We start from the raw sequence: 22,625 nt of genomic DNA, 5'->3' as shown, positions 1-22,625 counted from the left end.
CAGTCCCACAACCTTCTTACAACATGCAGTTTGCCTGCAGAAGCACCTGAGGCAGCCAACCAGAGTCTCTGCTCCCTTTCCACTCCCTAGCTTCTCCTTCCCCCTCTACTTCCTTCAGCTGGGCCAGTATAGAACCCCTGGCTAATTCAGTGGACAGCTGCTACCCCTTCACAGATCAGGTGCCAGTTCTAATTTACCTCACTCAACTGGGGCTGGTGTGACAGAGGACTGGCTAAGAGTTCGCTGCCCAGAACTCTGCCACACACCTCCCCCGCTCATTGAAGCAACAGGTTCTTCTTTCCCCAACCCCTCCTCCGGTTACTGGAGTGATCCCTATGGGGGAGTTCTCCTTCTTTCCTTTGACCCTCAGGGTCCTCCTTGTGGGGTTCAGTCTTCCCCCAATCACAGAAATGACACTGTTTGGGGGGTGGTCACCCCCATAGCTCTGCTGCCACCCAAAGGTCTTCACACCAGTTGCAAACCTGGGTGAGTCCCCGCCCTTCCCCCCCCCCCCCCATACCTTCTGGCCCCCTCATGGGTACCCAGGACTTTGGGCTTCTCATGCCTCTAGTGGGGACTGGCTGGCTCCCATTAGGGGTTGCATTTCGGAAGGCTCTGTGGGCCCCTTTACCTCCGCTGAGGTGTTTGGGCCAGGCATCACCCCTCTATGATGTTCCTCCCTGTTTCTCCCATTATCCCTGGGCTCCTGGGAGCACTTCAACCCCTGACTCTGGTCCTGTCTAGCATTTGTCTCCTCACTTCCTCCTCCCTCCCCCATGGGCTCCTAAGGACACTTCTTTTCTTCCACACTTTGGCCTTTGTAGGGTGTTCTTTCCTGGGGCTTCCCACCCAAGAGGTTTCTACCCCCTTCTCTGGGGAACTTCATGGTTTCCCCCCCATGGGGTTCCTTCTACTGCCTCTTCCCTCATGGGGAGGGGTTCCATTCTATGCCTAACACTACTGGGTAAAGCAGCCCCTCCACTACCCCAGCCCATTTCCACTGAAACTGGCCCCAGCCCTCTAGGGGCACCTGGGCCATAGGGCACTGTTTCCTATCTCCATGGATACATTCAAGATTCAGCTTTTCTCTGGGAAGTACCCAGTGAGGCTTCACCAGCCCCTTCTGGGGAAGAGAGTGGGCCCTCTGGGGTTTCATCCCCACCTTCATTGGAATGGTGGACAATGTTAGTCCACCTGCAAAACTCTGCCCTGCCACACTCCATGTGTGGGCAGTCCATCTTTCTATGCCCTGGTTGCCCACATTGCCAGCAAACAATTGGGCAGGCCCCAGTGGGAGCTCCTCGGCTGTCCTCCTTTTTCCTCTCTGGTCTTTTTCGGAGCAGGGGTTCTCTGGGCTTTCCGCTGGACCTTAAGGCCTTATATGGCCATCCCTCCTTCCTGAGAGAGTCTGCCTCCGTGTATTCCTTGGTTAACTTCACAGCAGCCTCCACTGTGCTCGGCTGATGCTGCCGAACCCAGACCATTATGTTGTTAGGGACCATGTAAGAACTGTTTTAGAGCATGTCCATAATCTCCCTCAGGGTCTGAGCATCAGGCTTCAGCCAATCCATCAACCTTTGGGCAAAACGCCCAGGGTTGCAAACCCCATCCACCTTGCTGACCGAAACTGCTGGCAGTACGTCTCAGATGACAGCCCTGCCCAATCCAGGATGGCCAATTTCACTGCCTCATAAATCCTGGCCTATTCCTCACTCAGGTCCATATATGCTACTTGATTTTCACCTGCCAGGGAGGGAACTAGCTGTAAAAACAGATTGTCCAATCCCATCCAGCCCCCATGGCTACCTGCTCAAAAGTGAAGAGGAATGCATCCAGGTCATCTACAGGGCACATCTTGCATAGTCCTAAACCCGACATCCAAGAGCCATTCCCCACTGTGGGACTCATCATCTTCTGCAGGAGCTGCTGTTATGCATTGGCCTGTTCCCATATAAAGTCCTGCAGGTTTTTTGCTGCTCCACCTGCCAGGTATGCAAGGCCTGTCACTCCACCTGCTTGGATTGCTGAAAGGTTTGCATGGCCTTCTGCATCTCTTCCTGCTGCTTTACCAGCCATTTCAGGGTCTCCTCCATCTCCAAGCTGCCAATGCTTGTGCTGGCTCAGCAAGGTTCAGACAAGCCCCAGGTGTAAGAGTTCTTTGCCGCTGCCGCTCCACTTTGGCCACCCTCTTGATCACAAATGACTCCAAGAACCTCTGGTTTCACAGTCCAGTGTAGTTTATTTACAGTGTGCAGTCCCACCACCTTCTTACAGCATACAGTTTGGATCACTGCCTCTGCTACTCCCACAGCTTCTCCTTCCTCCCCTACTTCCTTCACCTGGGCCAGTATATAACCCTGGCTAATTAGGCGGACAGCTGCTTACCCTTCACAAATCAGATGCAGGTGTCCCTAGTCAGTTCCAATTTACCTCACTCAATTTGGACTGGTATGACAAAGGGCTGGCTAAGGGGTTGCTGCCCAGCACTCTGTCACACAGCCATTATACCAGATACTGAATTCCCTGAGCATCACTATACACCCTCATAGGGGAGAAACAGTGCATAGTCACAGCTGGTCTTTCTGCACTGCCTTGTGGGATGCGGCTGGCATCAAAGAAATTCATGCTGCACTCACATGTTATACTTGTAAAAGAAATGATCTGTGGAATCTTGTTCAAGGGATAAGGCAATAAGCCACGTGTATTGTAAACATAAAAATCTTTAAAAAGCTATTACATATACACACACAAGAGTTCTGCAAACTGGTAGAATATAGCTACCAGTTCGTTGCTCGAGTCAAGCCTAGTGGCCAGCTAGGTCAAGCATGGGGGAAATCAGCTGTGATCTGATGCTCCTCAATGATGATGATGATGATGATTGTAGTCACTGGCTCTAATGTAAGTCTATCGGTCTTGCCGTGTCATGCTGCCTCCAGGTCCGGTATGGTTGTTAATCATCAGCTATTTGCAAGCATGACCATTCTCTTATCTTTGTGCTTTGTCCGCTCCCCAGGGTAGATCCTTCTGTACTTTAGGATCGTTTATCTGCACTCTTCGGCCTTCAGGGTCAGGATTATAATGGCAGCTGGCGTCTTCGCTCCCCTCTTTGTTGTCAGAGCAGTTTAGGCTGGCGTCTTTGTCCTTATCTTATTTATGCCCTACACACACATTCCTCACTCATACACAAAGAGTAATTAATCAAGATGTTCTTAGATTCAATAGTATAAATCTTTGGAAAACAACTTACACAGGAAATCAACAAGATGGAGTCTACAGCAAGATGGAGTCTACTTTTGCCAAGCAGTAAAGAAATCCATTAAACAATACACAATATATCCTTATATAGACAGAGGAATTCATCTTATTTGATTTACAGGGTTTGGGCTGTAGATATTTTATTCTAGGTTTACCTCAAACACAAAGGGGAAATAGGAAGCTCTTCTGTGCTTTGCCTTCACACACAGCATAAGCAGAGCGGTGCCTTGGAAAGACACAGTAGAAACCTGTATATTTCCTGAATACATATTTACATAGCAATGGAGCTGATATGGTCTAATGGGTAAATATCATTTTACAATATCGAGACACTTCAGAGTTAGGGTTGAATCTGAGTCCTTACTATTCCTGCTTCCTTGCATAACCAAGATTTGTTTTGGTTTTGTTTATTTTCATTTCAACATGAAACGTAATAAAAGAAAACATAACACAGGCCCTAGGCCCTAATTCTTAATAAAGAAATACAAAAGGAACTCAAAGGCACAAATGGCAGCAAACCAACAACCTGACTCCTCACAAAGCTGGTTCACAAAACTGAAATTTCCTTATCTAAACCCCCCCAAACCTCCCACCCTCCCATTAGAGCCTCAGACGCCTGTACAAACAGATGCACTTTGCCGTGTACTCTAAAGGTCAGGAACAAATTAGGGCTACTTCAAACCAATCAGAAGAGTGCATTCCAAAGTTGAGGTCCCTCATTAGGAGTGCCAGTCACCTCTTCTATATCCCATGGAAGTGTCAGCTTGAGCACCTCTCAGCTGTTGAGCAAAGTCTTGAGAAGAGAGACAGGCTGTCAGGTTTGCTAAACGAAGTGGGTAGTGGCTGGCAGGGTAGTGGAACGTTCCTTTAAGAAACCTGGTAGTGGCACACACCCATCCAGAAGTGTACCCTCTGGATCAGGGTGTGGTGCAGGCACTATGATTCATGAGTAATCTGTAATAAAGGTTTGTTTGTTTGAAACTTATGGATTGTACCTCTGTGTCCAATACTACATTACTGTCAGAGATTTTCAGAATAGTAAATGGTCTTTCAAAACAAATGAAGCGTGCAGGTTTTCTGTAAGTTCTCTGAGCTCTCTTTGTGGGGAAATACAACATATGTGTTTCCTGTCACTAAAGATAGGGGCCAAATTTTACTTCCAGTGAAACCTATTGTAATCAGCTATAAAGGTTTAGTTGTCAGCAGAGATTGTTCGTGAAACTTTGTCTCATCCTGGTGATTATGTATTAAGGGAAAACACCTATCTTTTATATTCTTTGGTAAAGAAATTCTTCCATAGTGTGTGATTTACACAGGAACGTCTTATGTGTCCAACAGTTGGATATTGGATGAACTATCAATGATCTGAAGTTAAATTACACAACTGAGAGTCATGCTACCTGGGTTGTATATTTGGGTTGGCTACAGACATAGTTTGTGATGTAGAGAAAGCCTCTTAATCTCTCTGTGCATCGTTTTTCTCTTGTGTAAAATAGAGACAAAAATACCGATTATCTTATGGGTATTTTGTGAGGTTAAATTCTGGTAAGTGCTCTAAGATCTTGAGGGTGCATCATATAGTAAGATGTTTATATCATCTTGTTAGTCATCTGGAGGTCATTTGAATCACCTCAGCATATGCTTAGTTGGTCTTTCTTTTTGCCATGCTCTATTTCCCATATTCCTCTCACCGCTGCCCACTCTCCCACTTCAGTCTTTAAGTGGGTTTACTATTAATTCTTTTTGCTCTACTGAAGAATACCAAAGTGATGCAAGTTAGGCTGTCTTGTCATTTACCTCTTTTCTCTGACCAACTTACAGCCAGCTATTAACATGCCACTGACTAAGACACTGCCCAGTTGTCCACTGAATTTAGCACAAAACACGTGTTAAGGAAAAGTTATCACATAGGGTATAGAATAATAGAATCATAGAATATTAGAGTTGGAAGGGACCTCAGGAGGTCATCTAGTCCAACCCCCTGCTCAAAGCAGGACCAACCTCAGCTATATCATCCCAACCAGGGCTTTGTCAAGCCTCAGCTTAAAAACCTCTAAGGATGGAGATTCCACCACCTCCCTAGGTAACCCATTCCAGTGCTTCACCACCCTCCTAGTAAAAAACTTTTTCCTAATGTCCAACCTAGACCTCCCGCCCTGCAACTTGAGACCGTTGCTCCTTGTTCTGTCATCTGCCACCACCGAGAACAGCCTAGCCCCCTCCTCCCTCGAACCCCCTTTCAGGTAGTTAAAGGCCGCTGTCAAATCCCCCTCACTCTTCTCTTTTGCAGACTAAACAAGCCCAGTTCCCTCAGCCTCTCCTCATAAGTCCTGTGCTCCAGCCCCCTAATCATTTTGGTTGCCCTCCGCTGCACTCTCTCCAACTTGTCCACACATTTTGTAGTGGGGGGCCCAAAACTGGACACAATATTCTAAATGCGGCCTCACCAATGCCGAATAGAGGGGAATAATCACTTCCCGTGACCTGAATAATCACTTCCCGTGACCTACATGACTAACTTGAAGAAGTTGCCCACATGTACATTACTGTGTTTTTAGGGCCAATTTTTTCCCTCTTATGATCATGACACAAACAGAGAACCATAGGCTCAGCAGGTGCCGTTCTCCTGTGTAAAATGGGCAGGCTCAAGCCCACATCACCAGCTTGCCGGAGAGAAGAGAGCCACAGGTTTCCCTGTGCCCAAGCATGCAAGTGGAGTTTGGAAGATGGGAAAGGGGACTAATAGAAATGAGTCCAGTGTATTTATGATTACAATGAGCCTCTGGTTGTTTTCCTCTACAAGCATACACCCAGGGGGACCACAGGAACTTCTGCTGCCTTCAGGCCTAGGGGGAGGATGTGTAAAATCTCTCACAGAACCCATGAATCTCTTTAGCACACAGCCTGTTTACTCAGAACTTAATCCCCAGAACTAAATCATATCATTTTTAAAAAGAAAGGAAAACTATGCTTTTAGAAACATATGTTTACGAAAGCCAAATATTTTATCCTTTCCTTCTCCAGTAACTTGCTTAGCAGTGTTTATTGTACTTTCTGAACACCATCATCTTTATCTAAAACCGGATATTTTATTCACTTTCTAGTTCAATTTTGTTGGGAAATTGCTTGGACCAAGAGGAAACTCCTTGAAGAGGTTACAGGAGGAAACAGGTGCAAAAATGTCTATCCTCGGCAAAGGTTCCATGAGGGACAAAGCTAAGGTATTGTACATACATTCAGATCTTATATATCATTAAGTGTAGCTAAAGTTATATTTAGTGGACTCTTCTTAAAAAGGTTAATTTACATTTAAAATGTACTAATTAAATTGTAGTAAAAGATATTCTTATGTCTATATTCCTCTGGTAAAGGTTTGTTTGTGAAGGTTACTGTTATAATTTGAGAATGCATAAATATGCTTGGTGTAGTTTTAGTCTTGTCTTCCAGGCCCTTTAACATTTGTCTGTGGATGTTGCACTTTTCCCTTTTGAATATTTATTAGATAAGACATATTTGAAAAAAAAGACTTTCGACATCCTGGAAGAAAATTTGTAAATAGCACTAAAAGGACAACACACCATATGGCATATGGCATATGTTTCAACCTTGCTGTTTGGAATACCACTTGGTCACGCCACTTCTCTCTAAGATGACTGTTTTAAAACTAAGGCAACTTTATTTAAATCTGAATAAAAGAATGTGATTGTATACTGTATTGTACCTTATCACCATACAGTCTGAACAACTGCAGTGTTATGATCTAGCTTCGAAATGTAAATAGTAACTATTCAGTCCACTGATCTATATTTTACATTGACATATATTTTATTGACTCTGTCTGTCACCACTGCTATTTGTTTCAGCAGTTAAAATAACAGATAGACAAGGGTCAGGATAAAGTAAAAATTAACCAGCATTCTACTATTTTTATGAGTGACATTATTTGGTTTTGGTGACTCATTTTTTCCACATCAGCAGTCACACTGGTATTATCAGACCATTTGCAAAATGAAATAAATAAACAAGCAAACAGATGAACATCCGAGATGATGCTATTGTTTTCAGTAATATTATCCCTACAATTGAAAGACAAGTTTCCCATATAAAAAGTATTTCAATTTGCCACTGATATCTTTAAGATGTTGGTCACCATAGCACTTTAACTGTCTTTTTAACAATCTCATTTGTATGGGCTTTATTTTTTTATGGTTTGATTACACCAAAGAGTTTCTTTTTAGTTACTGACAAGTAGAATATTTTATAACCCTTGAACCTATTTTTGGCACAGTAAAAAAAATTGCTCTCCAGATCAGTAAATGCATATGCTGCTGAAGTGGCAATAATGCACATTTGTAATGTGTCTGCCAGCTCCATTCCCAGCCACCCATTCAGATCATTATTGCCAAAAGCAGGAATGATCTGAACAGGGGTGTGTGAAAGACCCGTTACCAGATCAGGAAGTGTTTGCATTTAAACAGGCAGACTAAATCCTCTGATTTTTAGACCAGCCTCCTCACCTATCATGTCTCATGAATCTGATCTGACAACGCAAGATATACTAAACATTACTACTTACTGCTCTAGACAACACAAAGAACTGGATTTTATGAGCTGCTGAGCACTGCAGCAAAATCAGAATTCAAGGTACTTTTCCTCCTTGGAAAACAAGATAAAACCCTTAGATGTTCTGGAGTTGAGACTGGACATTATGGAAACTCAGTTCCATAATATTGATGTAAGAAATGATGTTGAAAAGAAGTGATGAAAAAACCTCTGGTAACACAAACCATCATAAGTGACTGTCAGTGTAACCTGAGCAGAAAACAAAATCCCCAAGTAATTAGAGTGAAAGATAAAAAAAAAAAAAAATTATCTGAAACACATGAATCATTGTTACAAGGATCCAATGAGAGGAAATTGGGGACAATTAATGATGAATGGATACCCAACACTCTTTTCTCAGACAGGATGTGCCACTGATCCAAGGAAGAGTTAAGGGGGAAAAAGGACTTGATTGTGAACAGAAACAATAGTCTAAGCCTTGCTACACAGAAAAGGGAGGCAGGGGAATTGCCATTGTCAAAGGAGCTTTCTTGGAGAAAAAGCATATCCACTGGCTTCCTTTATGCTGTAAAACATGGAACTTATAATTACATTAACTATTCAGCATTAGATTCTGGCCAGTGCTCTGGCCTTTTGCACCATTCTGGAGGAAAAAAGTTGCCAGAAACAAGGCTTAACAATGTCCCCAAAGATTCCCCATGCAGGGGGATTCTCCGAGCAGCTCCTCCCTACCTCTCTCTCTCAGTCCCTAGCAATAGGTGTCACAGCCTGGGGGCCACTACTTCTCCCTGATCCCTGACTATTAGATTAGTCCCTTGGGTCTTTGGACAGCTGTGCATAAAGTAGAGCGGCTGGCCAGATTAAATCCACCTTTGCCCTTCTCCTCTCCCGTTCTTTGCTAACTACCGCTGGGCTGAATCAGAGAGCTGGAAACACAATTTTTGTGATATGACTGGTGGAAAAGATGAAAAATGTATATGCGCTTACATCCTTAGTCACATATTTTAAAGAGGACTGACCTGCTGATTTGCCCTTTCCAAATCTATGAGTATCTATGGGAAACAAATATTGAAATAATGGAGTTGTCAGATAATTTATGGATTTTGCATAGAGGAGAAGTGAAAAATGGAAGGATTTGACAGTGGGGGAATTATGCAAATGAGGTAATGCATAAGAAGCAGAAAAACATACAAAGCCGGATGGGAATAACATTTGGAAATGGATTATAAACATCTCAGGGTACAAACGAAGGGCTGTAGTATGCCTGGCCCTGAGTAAGAAGGCTCTTCCTTTCCACCCATCACCTTTTGCACAATTACAGCCCATTGATTGAGAGCACAAGGACTGTTACAAGGCTGGTGCACAGAGTTGTGCTATCCAAGGTGAATGGGACTGGGAGGGAGCCTCATCATCATCGTGGCAAATCCCAGAGGGACGTAGCCTCCTTGCAGATGGAGACCCACCCAGATCAATCTCTGGTTAGGTCCTTAAGATGCTTTGGCTGGTTGTTCTGGCTGTGTCTGTCGTTGGGGGGTCTTATCGTGCCGCAGAAGCTTTTGGCATCCAAATGATCACCGACCATGTAGCAGAGACTGGAAAGGGCATGTAGGGACAAATCCCTGCTCCTTCATAAACCCTATCCTTAGAGGTGTTTGTGCGCAAATGCTGCACTCTCTAATAGGGTATTACTGTGTCCACATGCACCCCCAGTGCTTCAGAAAGCATTGTGTCTCAGGTGGGTAGAGTGCCTCTAAGGGTATCCTCTGCCCCACAGAGTGTAAGTGTGACCCCGCATGCAGGACAAAACCATTTTAAAATAGACCATAAGACAAACTCAAAATGAAGAATGTGAGCAGCTTCAAATGTACACTGTGTACCACAGAGATTATGCACCTGCCACAGGAAGCTGTGCTGGGAACCATGGGATAGAACCCAGAGGGCAGTGCTACTGCAATAGAGTATGAATGTGAATTTGGGAAAAAGTCCTTTACCCACATCAGCATGGAAAGTGTGGATACCCTGCACTTTTGTGCTTACACTGCTATCACTGGCTCAATTAGCAACAGTTCGGTTTTCTATGATAGACGCAGCCTAAGGGGACAGAGTAGCATAATTCTAGACTAAAATAGCTTTAGTTAACACAAGAAGTTGCAATTGGAAGCACAGGAAGCAGGGTTTTCTTTTAGAGAGATTTTTTTTCTCTTTGACTGGTTACCCAGAACTCTGTTTTTAATGTTGACTCTACGCTGAATCACTGAACTTCAAAATGTTGAGTAGCTAAATAGAGGAGTGTGTTTTTAAATGGGCTATGGAAGGTGTTACCGAACACGATGAATGCAGCAGTGATCACTGCGAATTGTATCCATCGTAAGAGAACAGCTAGTTTCCAGTGAGATCTTATGACAGGTTGAAATAACAGGCTCTCCATCCTGAGAACTCTCATTATCTTGCTGACTCATGGGATGCCATTCTAGTTTCTCACTGCTGGAGTGGTATAGTATTATAAACATGCAAATTCATTCATCAGAACAGATAGTGATGAGATTAAATATAGCCATACTCAATTGCTCATCTTTTTGTTCTTTTTCCCCCCTTCTAATTCATGGAAGACAGTTGTGAAAAAAAGCAAAAATCAACAGACAAGAGAAATTTGATTATGAGCAGACTCAGTTAATGGACATCAATCCACTTAAAGTTCGTAGGTGATTTTCAATGATATCCAAGTTAATCATTGCTGCAAACCTTATCTTTAGCACATGCATTCTTTGCTGATTTAGTTTGTATGTTAAGCAAGAAATTCTGTGCTATTAAGTTCACATTTGTACATGCAAATAAAGTTATTTTTATGAGCTCAAGTAACTGAGGCCTCTCCTTTCCACACACTGCAACTCCCTGTGCTGAGTCCAGTCCTTTCTACCAAATTGCAGATGTGTACTCTGTGGGCAAGAATAACTATTCTATGTGAAGAAAAGACTGGTTTCCCCCGGGGGAGCCAGAGGGACCTTGGGCCACTGTCAGATCTTTTACTTTTTGGGTTCATCTAATGAGAGGACTTTTCCCCCATCACAGGGTGTTGCAGCAGGGAAGGGGAAGAGAAAGGGAGGGCAACCTTTGGGCTGGACTGACACCTCCATATCTCCCTGGTTTCATTTTCATTTGTAGAGTAACAGCCTTTAATAGTAATCTTATATAAAAGATAAATATTCTTCATATTGTTTGACTATTTCAGAACATCATGTGTTAGAGAACAGAATGGTTATAACTTATGCCAGAGTTCAATGGATGGCCCAGAATCTTCTGAAGGAAATGAAAGGCATCTCATAACGCTACTTCCTTCAGTTGTAGCATGCGACTGATGACTGTGACATGCCTGTCCTTAAACTAACATGCATACTGCTTGCATTAATGTTGCAGATTTACAAAGCTATATATTGGTGGGGGCGGAGTGAGGCGGGAGTGGCATCCTTGGTGACCAATGCACTGATGAGCTAGTAGGACCCTTCAGTTATCTTTTGTCCATGCTGTTGACACACTGGCCCACATAAATTTCTCCCATCGTGTTGAACTTATACATTACGAAGCTTCTACCACAGATAAAGAGGTAGACCAGAAAACTAGAGCACAATGACAGAAGGCTTGCTCTGAACCCCAAAGACTCTAATATAAGACGTTCCTACAGTCCCATTCCATGACTAAAAGGGAAGCTGAGATATCCTTCTTTACTGTGCTGTAGCTTCTGCAAAGTAAAAACCGTGGAATGGTTGCAGACTACGAGCCATCTAATCAGTCTGGACTGCCCCCTCAGTGTCAGATCCAAGCATCATCAGCAGCTGCCATCTCAGATCCTGCCCCTTTGCAGACTGAATTCGAGCCAATCTCCCTGAGGTAGTTTGGCTCCACTGTACAGTTAGGAGTTCTCAAGGCAATGAGGTAAGCCAGAGTCACATCTTACAAAACCGTGTACAACATGGTTAGTAAAAGCTATAGGGTCTTCCTTGGTCCAATACTAACCAAGATTATCTACATTGCTCTTAGAGAGTACAAATAGTCAGCAATACTTAAACATGTTATAGTCTGGCCAGTGTTCAAGAGACAATCATTTGATAAAAATGACTTAATGATCATCCCATCTTCCAATTCAACAAATATCTAATATTCCCTCAGTCCGGCTTTCTATCTGATATGGTATGGACAGCACTAGTTCGGTTGCTGGACAATCTCTTTAGGGCCAGAGAAAACAGAAAAATGTCCACGTTAACAGTGGATTTCACTGAGTGCTTTATTACATAACCCTTAATTTTGTATGTGATGATGGCTATACCTGAAATTATAAGCTCCATGGAGTAAGGACTTCATTTATTTGTGTCTTATAGTCTTGAGCACATCCCTGGTACTTAACAAATAAACAATGATAATGATAAAAGGAATACAGATAAGCTTATGATAATAAGCACAGTCCAGGACCCAAGTTACATGATATTTGGCCACATCATAATATCTTTTATTTTTTATAAATGTTGTCTGGGATGAGCTATCAGGGAACATGTGAGTTTATCCATGAGGATCATGGTCTTTATCCAGAAATATGACTGTACTTTGAATAATACTATTTATGGTGACTAACAAGATTGGCGAGAGAGGATAGGTGAGGCTGTGATCCAGGTTAACAATAAAATAAGGCATAGTGAAAATAGAAGCAGTGTAGGGGCACGGCAGAAGGGTGGATATAAATGTGATCATAGAGTTTAAAGGCAGAAGGGACCACCAGATTACCGTTCTCACTTCCTGTGTAGAACAGGCCACCACTGCCACCCAGCACCCACAAAAAGTTGGTGGCAGGTTTTCATGGGCAACAGAGCAGAAAGACAAATTTATTTTATAGCCATAATCTCTTTGTTGTGTGTTTAAATATATGTCAAGGGTGTTCAGAGCTCTGGGTAGGCATTCTTTGGTGAAGAATTTTAAATCTAAATAAATAAATAGCCAAAATGCAGGGGGGAGGGGGAGAAAAGTTAAACTACAAAATAGTTTTCTGCACCTCAGTAGTATTCACAGATACTCTAAAACCTTTCACTTGAACCATGATTTTTCCTTCAGAAGGACAGGATTTGGAAGTAAGTAAGAGCTAAGTATTTACAGATTACTTAGATATAACAGAACTTGTCATTTATAGCTATTAGTTTAAATGGGAGTTACAGTACTTGAGTTAAATCCTCTGGATATCATTGGCTTCATTATTCCCTTAATATAAATTACTTTTTATTTAGACAAACACTGTCAGCTCTAATTTGCATTTTGGGCACTTTATTTTCTTATTTGTTTCACCCAATGTTTAAATATCCATGTATTTTTTTCTCCAAGCTGTTTGGAAAGTGTTCCAGAAATTTGTCTTGAGTTTTATTTCATATCTGTATCCTTCTCTGTTGCTCAGTTGAGCTGTCATTCACAGTTTAAAATTTGTTTGTACTCTTTACAGCTCTCTGTCTCTCTCTCTCAAAATTGATCCTATTACCTTCAACTGGAGAACAAGTATGCAATGCAGCTTACAAGTTCACTATGGAATTTCCTTGCCCATCAGTGAAGTCTCTGTCAGTTAATGAATTAACTTTTAATTGCTTTCCTATTCAAGTCTCAGGTAGTATTTACATCCTTTATTACAAATAGAGGCTTTCCATTAGAGAAGACCCAAATTGAGCCAAATTGAGTAAAAATATTTCATTTCATTTCATGTGTTTGCCATATACCATGTTGACCTGAGAAAACAATGATTTATTTATGTATTGGCTTTAGTACAGTGCTGATCACCAAAGTATGTGTGCAGCTCACAAAACTCCTGGAGTACAGATGTATTATTATCCCAGTTTTATAGATGGGGCTCTGAGTCATAGAGAGCTGTTTCCTACAAAAAGCTCTTGTCCTAATCCAGCAAAACTCTTAAGCATGTGCTTAAAGTTGAGCACATACTTAAGTGCTTTGCTGAACCAAGATTGACTCCAAAAAGATAAATTGACTTGATTTACACAGAGGAAATCTGTGGCAGAGTTAGGAACAGGACTCGGGGCTCCTCTGTCTCTGTCCAGTGCCTTAACTACAAGAACATCCTTTCTCTTTCTCAGAGACAGCAGATGGTTGTATCTTTAGACTAGATCATCAGCAGAGTGCCGTAATGCCTGAGCAGTAAATTTTCTCAGAGTATTCTGGAATCCGACCAGAGTTTTCTGGGTAGACCACATAAAAGAGTTCCCCAGCACGACAGAGGAGAAGAAAGCATCTGCCCAAAGGAGGTGGTCTGAATATAACACTATGCTGTATTCCCAGGTTTTACTGAAAAATTAGATCCAGGCTGTCCATGCTGGCAGAAACTATATGGTTATAATGGCCTTGATTCTCCACTGCTTTGAACATTATATAGTCATTTACAACAGTGCAAAGTCAGTGAGAAATGGGTTTGAAACTACCAGATTAGAACTGTAGAATTTTATGCCCACTTTGAACAGGTGTAAGTGACAACACAAAGTGCAAGATAGTGGGGTATCAGATTCTCTTCTCACACCAGTGTTACACTGGTTTAACTCAGTTCACTTCAACAGAGTTATTTTGAATTTACACATGTGTAAGTGAGAGGTCAGCCATTCCCTTGAGATATCTTCGCTTATCCTTGTAAATATAAGTTTGGATTTTTTAAGGACCACTTTTAGTTTGAAAAAAAACATACTCCCCTATTTCATTTTCAGCCCTCTTGGAGATGTAATCTGGAATTTATTCAATAATCCCTGATCTTTTTCCCTGAAATAAGACATTTCTGCTCCACTGAATACATTCTCTGTCATCTTCAATTGTAAAGTTGCTAAGAGAAAGGAAGACAAGGTGAGCTACTGGATTTAGAGAATTGGCTCAAATCCAGAGGCTTCAATGAGTAATTTAGATCACTAAATGTCGTTCACCTTTTTAAATGTTCTATGTTGGTTTTCCCTACAGATTTGATTGCTATGGCAAATGTAAAGATAACATTGACATTGCTATTATTACCTCAACAGACATGCTCCTTTTGTTGAGTTTGCAGCCATTGTATCGCAAGAACAGACTTAGCTTCAGGAGCAGGATTGGGCCCCCTGCATGCCTTATAGCTATGGACTGATTGAACAGTAAAGCCCCTAACCCAATTTCGTCACATTCTTCCCTGCTTAAATCTCGCCACAAGTTCTGGGCCACTTCTGTGAGGTCCTCAAGACCACCAAAAAACTCCACTTCTCCCATCCACCAAAACATATTGACCAACAAATTAACAGTGACCAACAAACAAAAGTCCAATAATCCATTCTCATTTCAATGGGATGAAAAGGGACTGTTAGCACCCACTCTCAAACATTGTCTATCAAGAAAACAAAACACATTCTTGAGGCAAAATGGCATCTTGGCTTCAGTCTTCCAATTTTTCTTATCTAGACTCAGTCAGGACCAAAATGGCCACTCTCTGTCAGTCTTTCTAGCTCTTACTCTGACTTTGGGTTAAGCACCAGCTGAAGGAACATTTTTTTTAAAAGTTAAAAGTCTTTCAAAAGTTACACTTAACATGTAAAAACTGATGATTTTACAGCGATTTGAACCTTTGCAGCCGAATTTTCAGAACTATCTTCTATTTGTGAGTGCACAACTTTGCATATGGAATCATTTGTGTTTGCAATGTTTTCCACACCATCACTTATGCTTTAAATATCATAATGTATATGGTTAAACTCCATATTACCCAAATGAATTTTTCACATATTCACTCAGATTTCTCAGCTTTACGCAATATCCAGGGGTGCTTCTGAAAGGGGGATTAAGGTGGGACCACAAAAAAAACCTGCTTCTTGCTTCTTAATATTGGATCTTGTTTTCTATTGGCCCAGTCCCTGGCCTCATTTAGAGTAGCCAAACAGCTATTGTAAATTATGTAGATTGGCCATTGCTCCTAGGAATCAGCATACCAACTGGAAATTGCCAGAGCAAAGCAGGGCATTGGCCATGCTTACTTCTCCCCCCAACCCCCTCTCCAGCTATATTCCCAATGCTTCTGGGAGCAAAAGGGAGTGGAGGAGAATGTGTATATGTTGGCTTTATGACAGCTGAGGACTCACCATGACAGGGAAATCCTCAACTGAGCAAATCCAAGAGTTTTATAGCTCCTTTGTTCTGGTGGACCAGTTGAAAGAGGCTGTAATTTGGGGGAGGGGGATCTCGCCAATTTAATGCAATCATTTCACACACATAATAGCTTGCAAAAATTGCATGTGCAATTTTTGATGGGTTGGTTTGTTTTACAAAGAGATCGAGCATTAATTATGAAATGGTCATCTTTATAGAAAACCAGTACATATGCAGGTAAGATAGTGCACATGAAATATCTGTTGAAATTTGAAAACTGAATAAAGTAGGCTGTATCCTTTCTTTCATAAATCCTGACCCTATTTTTCGTAATAATTCCAAGAAAAGTGATAATAGTGCGAGCTGTTATTATTGATAACAATTTTAAAATCCATGTTATATATTCAAAAATAAGCAAAACAAGGATTCATACATACTTTTAAGAACCCTGAAGTTTTGTAGTTTTATTGAAATATGAAGTTTGTTTAGTTATTAGTCACCTCCTTTGATTAGTAAAGGAATCTTTTATAATAGATGCTCTTAGAAGCATAGGAGCTAAATTCTGATCCCACTGATGTCAATGGGAGTTTTGCGCATAATGCAAGCACCAGAGCTCACCCAATGAAATAAAGAGGCAGCAGGTTTAAAACAAACAAAAGGAAGTACTTCACACAACGCATAGTCAACCTGTGGAAATCTTTGCCAGGGGATGTTGTGAAGGACAAAACTATAACTGCTTAAAAAATAATTACATATGTTCATGGAGGATATGCCCATCAATGAATATTAGCCGAGATAGTCAGGAATGCAACCCCATGCTCTGGGTGTCCTTAAGCCTCTGACTGCCAAATACAAGGACTGGACAACATGGGGTGGATCACTTGATAATTGCCCTGTTCAGTTCACTGCCTTTGCAGCATCTGGCATCAGCCACTGTCAGCAGACGGGATACTGGGCTAGATGGACCAAAGATCTGACCCAATATGGCCATTCTTATGGTTGCTTATGGTTACCATTGATTTCAGTGGAAACAAAATTTCACCCATAATATTTTACAGTGTGGGAGGATGAAATTCAGAAGCAAACTGTATATTTGTGCCTATTAACTCCGAGAGAGTAAGGTATTATTATTATTTATTATTATCTGTATTACCATAATGTCTAGAGCCCTAGTCATGGACCAAGGCTACATGATGCTAGTTTCTGTACAAAAACAGAATAAAAATACAGTTTCTGCCTCAGAGTTTATAGTCTAAGTACAAGATAAGGGATAACAGGTGGTTACTGACAGATGGACGAAGGACTACAGGGAGACAAAGACAGAATTGGTTGGCATGATAGGCAGTGGTATCAGCACATCAGCAGACTAGCTGATATGAAGTATTTTATAAGCATCATCCAAAAGAGAGTTTTGAGGAGGGTTTTGAAGGAGGATGGGGAGCTCTTCCCTAGCTGGAGGGGCAGCATGGGAGAACATTCAATGAGCAGACAATGGAGACTGGCATCATGGTTCCAATCGGAGGTGAGAATCAACATCTCAATAGCAGATGAGAGATAATAGGGTGGAAATAGTTCATGAAGGGCCTTAAAAATGAGGACAAGCAGCTTATGTATTTGTTAGAGAAGGCGATGCAGTGGAGAGATGCAAAGAGAGCGGTGACGTGGACAAAGTGACAGCTAGGAAAATGATCTTTGCAGCAGCATTCTGAATGGATATGAATGGGGCTAGATTTCATTTGTCAAGGCCAGAGCCAAAGATGTTACAGTTATCAAAATGTGAGATGAGAGTTTGGATGATGAGTGTGTGTGGATGGATAGAAAGGCCATATCTTAGAGACGCCATGCAGAAAAAAATCAGCAAGATTTAAACAGAGACTGGCTGTGAGGTTCTAGAGAGAGGCCTGAGTTTAAGATGATGTTTAGGTCCTAAGTGACAGGCAGGAGGTGATGTTGTCCACAGGGATCAGAAAGGATGTAGCAAGGAGTACTTGGGAGGACAGATTAGGAACTCTGTTTTAGCTATATAGAGCTTCACTTGATAGCTAAACATCCATAACGAGATGTCAGAAAGACAGGTTGAGACAATTTAGCTTGGATAGAAGGAGACCAGTCTGGTTTAGGTGCAGAGGTTCAAGCACTGATGGACTAGAAGTCACAGAAAGGCTGAGTGATGGGGTGGGGGTGGACTGATGGATTGTGCTGAAAGAGACGAGGTGACAGTCAGAGAGGGGAAACTCAGTGACAGAGAGATCAGAGAGAGAGAGAGAGAGAAGTTCTGGAGACTAGATGTGTCATAGAGATTAAGCCATCTGCATCCCTTTTAAATATTTTCTGATAAATTGATTCATGAAGTGACATAATATTTCCATGTTATTAGTGGTGGCATTTTCAAAACTGAAAAACAAAGAGGGCAACTAAACCTTCTCTGAAGAATTACATACTGTAGGACTGGTACTTTAGAAAATTACATTGTTCTAAAGGGACAGTCTTCAAAGAATTACATCAGACTTTGAACAGATGCTAAAAGATCCCTATATTGTGGTGCAACACAGTGGTGTTATTAAAAGTCTTCATCTCCTCCCTCGCATCTGATGTTAGAGCAAACTCCCATATTTCACAGCTCTGTCAGTATAGTTGTGAGACTTATATTGCTGTTTCCAAAAAAGGCTGGCTACTTCGGTTTTTTTTTCATTCTGATAAATTAAAATACTTCCATGGAGCCAAGTCCTGAGATGAGTGTTCAGGGTTTTTTCTCTGTCTTGAGTAAAAACGAATGAAAGACCTCAAGATTGGCTTTTTATGGTTTTCCTGGAACTCTAAGGAATTTCAAATGTGAGAAATAGAATTCATAGATTCTGAGGCTTGAAGGGACCATTGTGGTCATCTAGTCTAACCTCCTGTATAGCCCAGGCCATAGAACGTCCCCAAAATATTCCTAGAGCATAGCTTTTAGAAAGCCATCCAATCTTGATTTCAAAATTGTGTGTAATGGAGAATCCACCATGACCCTTGTTAATTGTTCCAATGGCTAATTACTCTCATTTAAAAATGTATATCTTATTTCTAGTCTGAATTTGTCTAGCTTCAAATTCCAGACACTGGATCATGTTTTGCCTCTCTCTGCTAGACTGAAGATCCCATTATTAAATATTTGTTCCCCATGCAGGTACTTATAGACTGTAATCAAGTCACCCCTTAACCTTCTCTTTGTTCAGCTAAATAGTTTGAACTCCTTAAATCTGTCATCATAAGGCATGAGTACTTTGGTGTTCTATCTTATTTTCTTCTTTTTTTCTTCCCACACATTTTTTTTTCTGTTATTATAGTGGTAATGAGGGCAGATCAGGCAATATTTGATAAAGCTCAGGCCAGTCACATTCAGATAAAAAGTTTCAATAATGTTAGATATCCCTGGACTAGTGAAAAAGAGTTGAGAATTCATGCTTCTGTAGAAATCTATTCCATGAGCATCTAGACTTCTTAAAAAGAGGAAATAAAGGGAAAACGTATTGAGTCAAACCAACAGCTGGCATAAGTATGGTGCAACTCTTAAGTAACATGACTTTACTAACACACTGTCCTGCTAGGATTAAAGAATGGTGTGTGCTTATAAAGATAGTGTTTCTAAAGTAGCGTCAAAGAAGGCATTCTGAGTGGCAGAAAGAAGTTCTCAAAGAAGTATCAAGATGCTCTTTTGAGAGAGAAAATGATAGTTGCTTTCTACAGTGTAAAATGCTTTTTATTTTTTGTATTGCCTATCTGCAACAATTCCATCTCAATAACACATTGGCCTGAAAATAGCTTCAGGAAATACATGGCTATGTTTACAGTGATGTATTTTCACTGGTTTTTTGTTGTATGTTGTAAACCTTGTTTGATAGCACTACATATATAAATAAAGCAACATGTATCTAACATACAGTGACATGTAAGTTCTAAATTAGATATGAACCACTGCATAACCACTGCATAAACCAGATCCAATGTTCCTCTATTTTGCCGCACAGTGCCAGATTCAGACTGTCCTGACTTTTGAGCTGGCAAATCCAGATCAGTGCTAAACTGTTCCAAATTTCAGACCACTTGGAACTGATGGGCCAGAGTCTCAGCTGGTGTAAACTGGCATAGCACAGTTGGCTTTAATGTCTACTGTGCTCAATCTGTCACCCCCTACCAGCATTAAATTCTTGCTTTTATTCAATCTACTGGTGATTTTTCCCACTGACTTGAACAACAGTGGGATCAAGTCCTTAGGGCCTAATCAGTTGGACCAGGCCTTAAGTTCTGTTAAATTAAAAAAAGAAGAAGCCTGAAACAGAACCAGAGGGAGAGGAAAAAAACTGAGACAGAGAAAGCATAGGTATCTGAACTTGATGACTTAGAGCAATTTTGGGGGCTGTAGATCTTTCTTCCTGATGGCTTTTCCCATCTGTACTTCTGCAGACTAGTGATTTATACTCCAAAATATTTTATTTATCTGCATTTGGCTCCATAAAGACTAGTTTTGATCTTGCTGGGTTTTATTTTACGATTATTGTTCTTGCTGTTTTACATATAGATAAACATAGAAAGGACTGTTTTGAATTATTTGCAGCAATTATGTTAAATCCCAGTTTTCCATGCGTAATGTTATCTGTACTCCCGAGGACCATGATAAATACTTTTAATATTCTTTAATGGGTTACTGTTACAAGAAATTTTGCACTGCCACGATAGAGACAGCATTGCATTCAATTAAATTACAGTGTACACAATTAAATAGAATAATGAAAAAAATCAGACTTGGAACAACAGCTCTTTGGAGCCCTCTGAAATTCGATTCCTTGATAAACATAATAGGAGATGGTGAGTGGAATTTAGATAGCTAAGGTAGGTATTATTGTTTGTGTAATATCTCCATCGGGGATTCATGTTCTCTTATTCAGCGACATTGATTAGCCTCTAGATTATTTTTCTGATTGATTACTGTTGTACTGTAGTGTCCCTTCTTCATATATCTAACCAGAATCAATATAACTTATAGCTATAACTTCATCTTGGCACAGTTATGGTGCAATCTGCAGTAATTTGTGGTTTCTCAATAACAGTTTTAAAGAAAATGTGCACAGTCTGTTACTTTTGCTTGTAACCATACATTACTAGAAAAAAAATTAACTTCCTTGCATCTTCCCTGAAGAAGAGACGTATTAATTTTACATACATTGTGACATGAGATTCTTTTCAAGGAAATTTGAGCATGAGCTTTATTTTTATTTTCTAGAAAGTAGTTAAAAAACGTGTGCAGCTTTGGACAGTCATTCTTTTGAATATGACTATGGCACAAAAAAAGAAAAAAAAAGGAAAAAGCAATATATTTTTTCACTGATCAGACAATATTTAAAAATACTTTTTTCTTTTCAATTATTTTTACTGGATTAAGGCTTGAATTGAATCGCTAGATCCGGCATGAACTCAGAAATAGGAATCAGTAGGAACCCAAGTTCTAGTCCTGTCCAGCTAGTGACTTGCCTTATGGCTTTGGGAAATTGACTTTATTTCCCTGGGCCTTGGATTCCCCATGGGTAAAATTATTATAATAATGCTTACTTTCTATCTTAGTGGGTTTTGTGAGTTTTAATTATTTAATACTTACAAAGTGCTTTACAAATGCTGCATATTAGTATTACCATTAAATTCCAATTTTTATAAGGCTCAGATTGAGTGGAATATTGTGGTTGGCCCTATTCTTCATAAATTGCTGATCAGGGCTCTGGATCTGAACACCCTTGCCCTTTAACAAAATATTTAGCTTGGGCCCATGTTTATTTTTTATTCTTCTAATTTTATCATGGTTTTTGTTTTCCAAACCTCCTTTCTTTATTGGCATGATATTTTATTCACATGTCAAGCCAGGTCATCAGCTGGTGTAAATCCACTGCCTTTATTTACAGTTTGGATAAGAGCCACATGAGCAAGAAGGTCTAAGCTGCATGCCAAAGACATTCTACCATGGGGAAGTGCATTATCTGTTAAATGCCTCTGTTTTAGAGCATTCTGTCTTCCTAGAGTGACTGCACAGCTGATCTCCCTATAATCCCTCTCCTTGTGGGCATTATTGGTAATATGCCTTTAAGTATTATTTTTTCCTGATCTGGAGCCAACCTACCCACTGCTCTCCTCCTCCTACCCTCACTCCCCCACCAAAAAACAAAACAAAACTAGAAACACTTCTGTTTAACTAGTTGAGATTATTTGGGTTTATGGCTCTTAATTTCCCCCATTTGCCCTGGGATCCTTGTTCCCACGAAGCACCTAAATGAAATTTACTCATATGTGTAACTTTAAACACGTGCTTCACTGAATTTGGGCCTTAATGGTAAATTACTGTGCTAGTTATGATGCGCAACAGCAACCAGAGTGCCCCTCATGTCAGGTTGAGGTATTGTAGGTGTTCTTTCACTCTAGCAACCCCATGTTCATCCTGGTTCCAAAATGGATTGCTGTTTCTGTGGCCTAGCCCTCCAGAGAGGTCACATCTCAGTCCATTCCCCTTTCCTTTTCAGGGTTAACAGAAAAATCCAAAATAAAAGAACCCAAAATATAGTGGCCACCTAGCTAGCCCTTGGCAGCTGTCTAAAGCACATAGCTCTTGGCCTCTTTCACACTAGACACCTGTATTTCACCTCTAGATTTGGAGAAGA

At 41.0% G+C, this 22,625-nt stretch overlaps 1 protein-coding gene across 2 annotated transcripts in view; it reads left to right on the top strand.

The window, feature by feature from the left end:
* The window catches only part of KHDRBS2 (KH RNA binding domain containing, signal transduction associated 2), a 542,753-nt gene that overhangs the window by 215,820 nt on the left and 304,308 nt on the right, over positions 1 to 22,625 (top strand). For both annotated transcript variants that reach the window (XM_067565543.1, XM_067565544.1), the window contains exon 3: positions 6,360 to 6,476. In XM_067565543.1, coding sequence (XP_067421644.1) covers positions 6,360 to 6,476 — 117 coding nt within the window. The remainder of the gene's footprint in view (positions 1 to 6,359; positions 6,477 to 22,625) is intronic.

The sequence above is a fragment of the Emydura macquarii genome, unplaced genomic scaffold (genome assembly GCF_026122565.2).
Source record: "Emydura macquarii macquarii isolate MOO-44397 ecotype Brisbane River unplaced genomic scaffold, CSIRO-AGI_Emac_v2 contig_2680, whole genome shotgun sequence".
Taxonomy (NCBI): Eukaryota; Metazoa; Chordata; order Testudines; family Chelidae; genus Emydura; species Emydura macquarii.
Note: the sequence above shows the minus strand (reverse complement) of the source record. Positions and strands in the feature narration are given on the sequence as shown.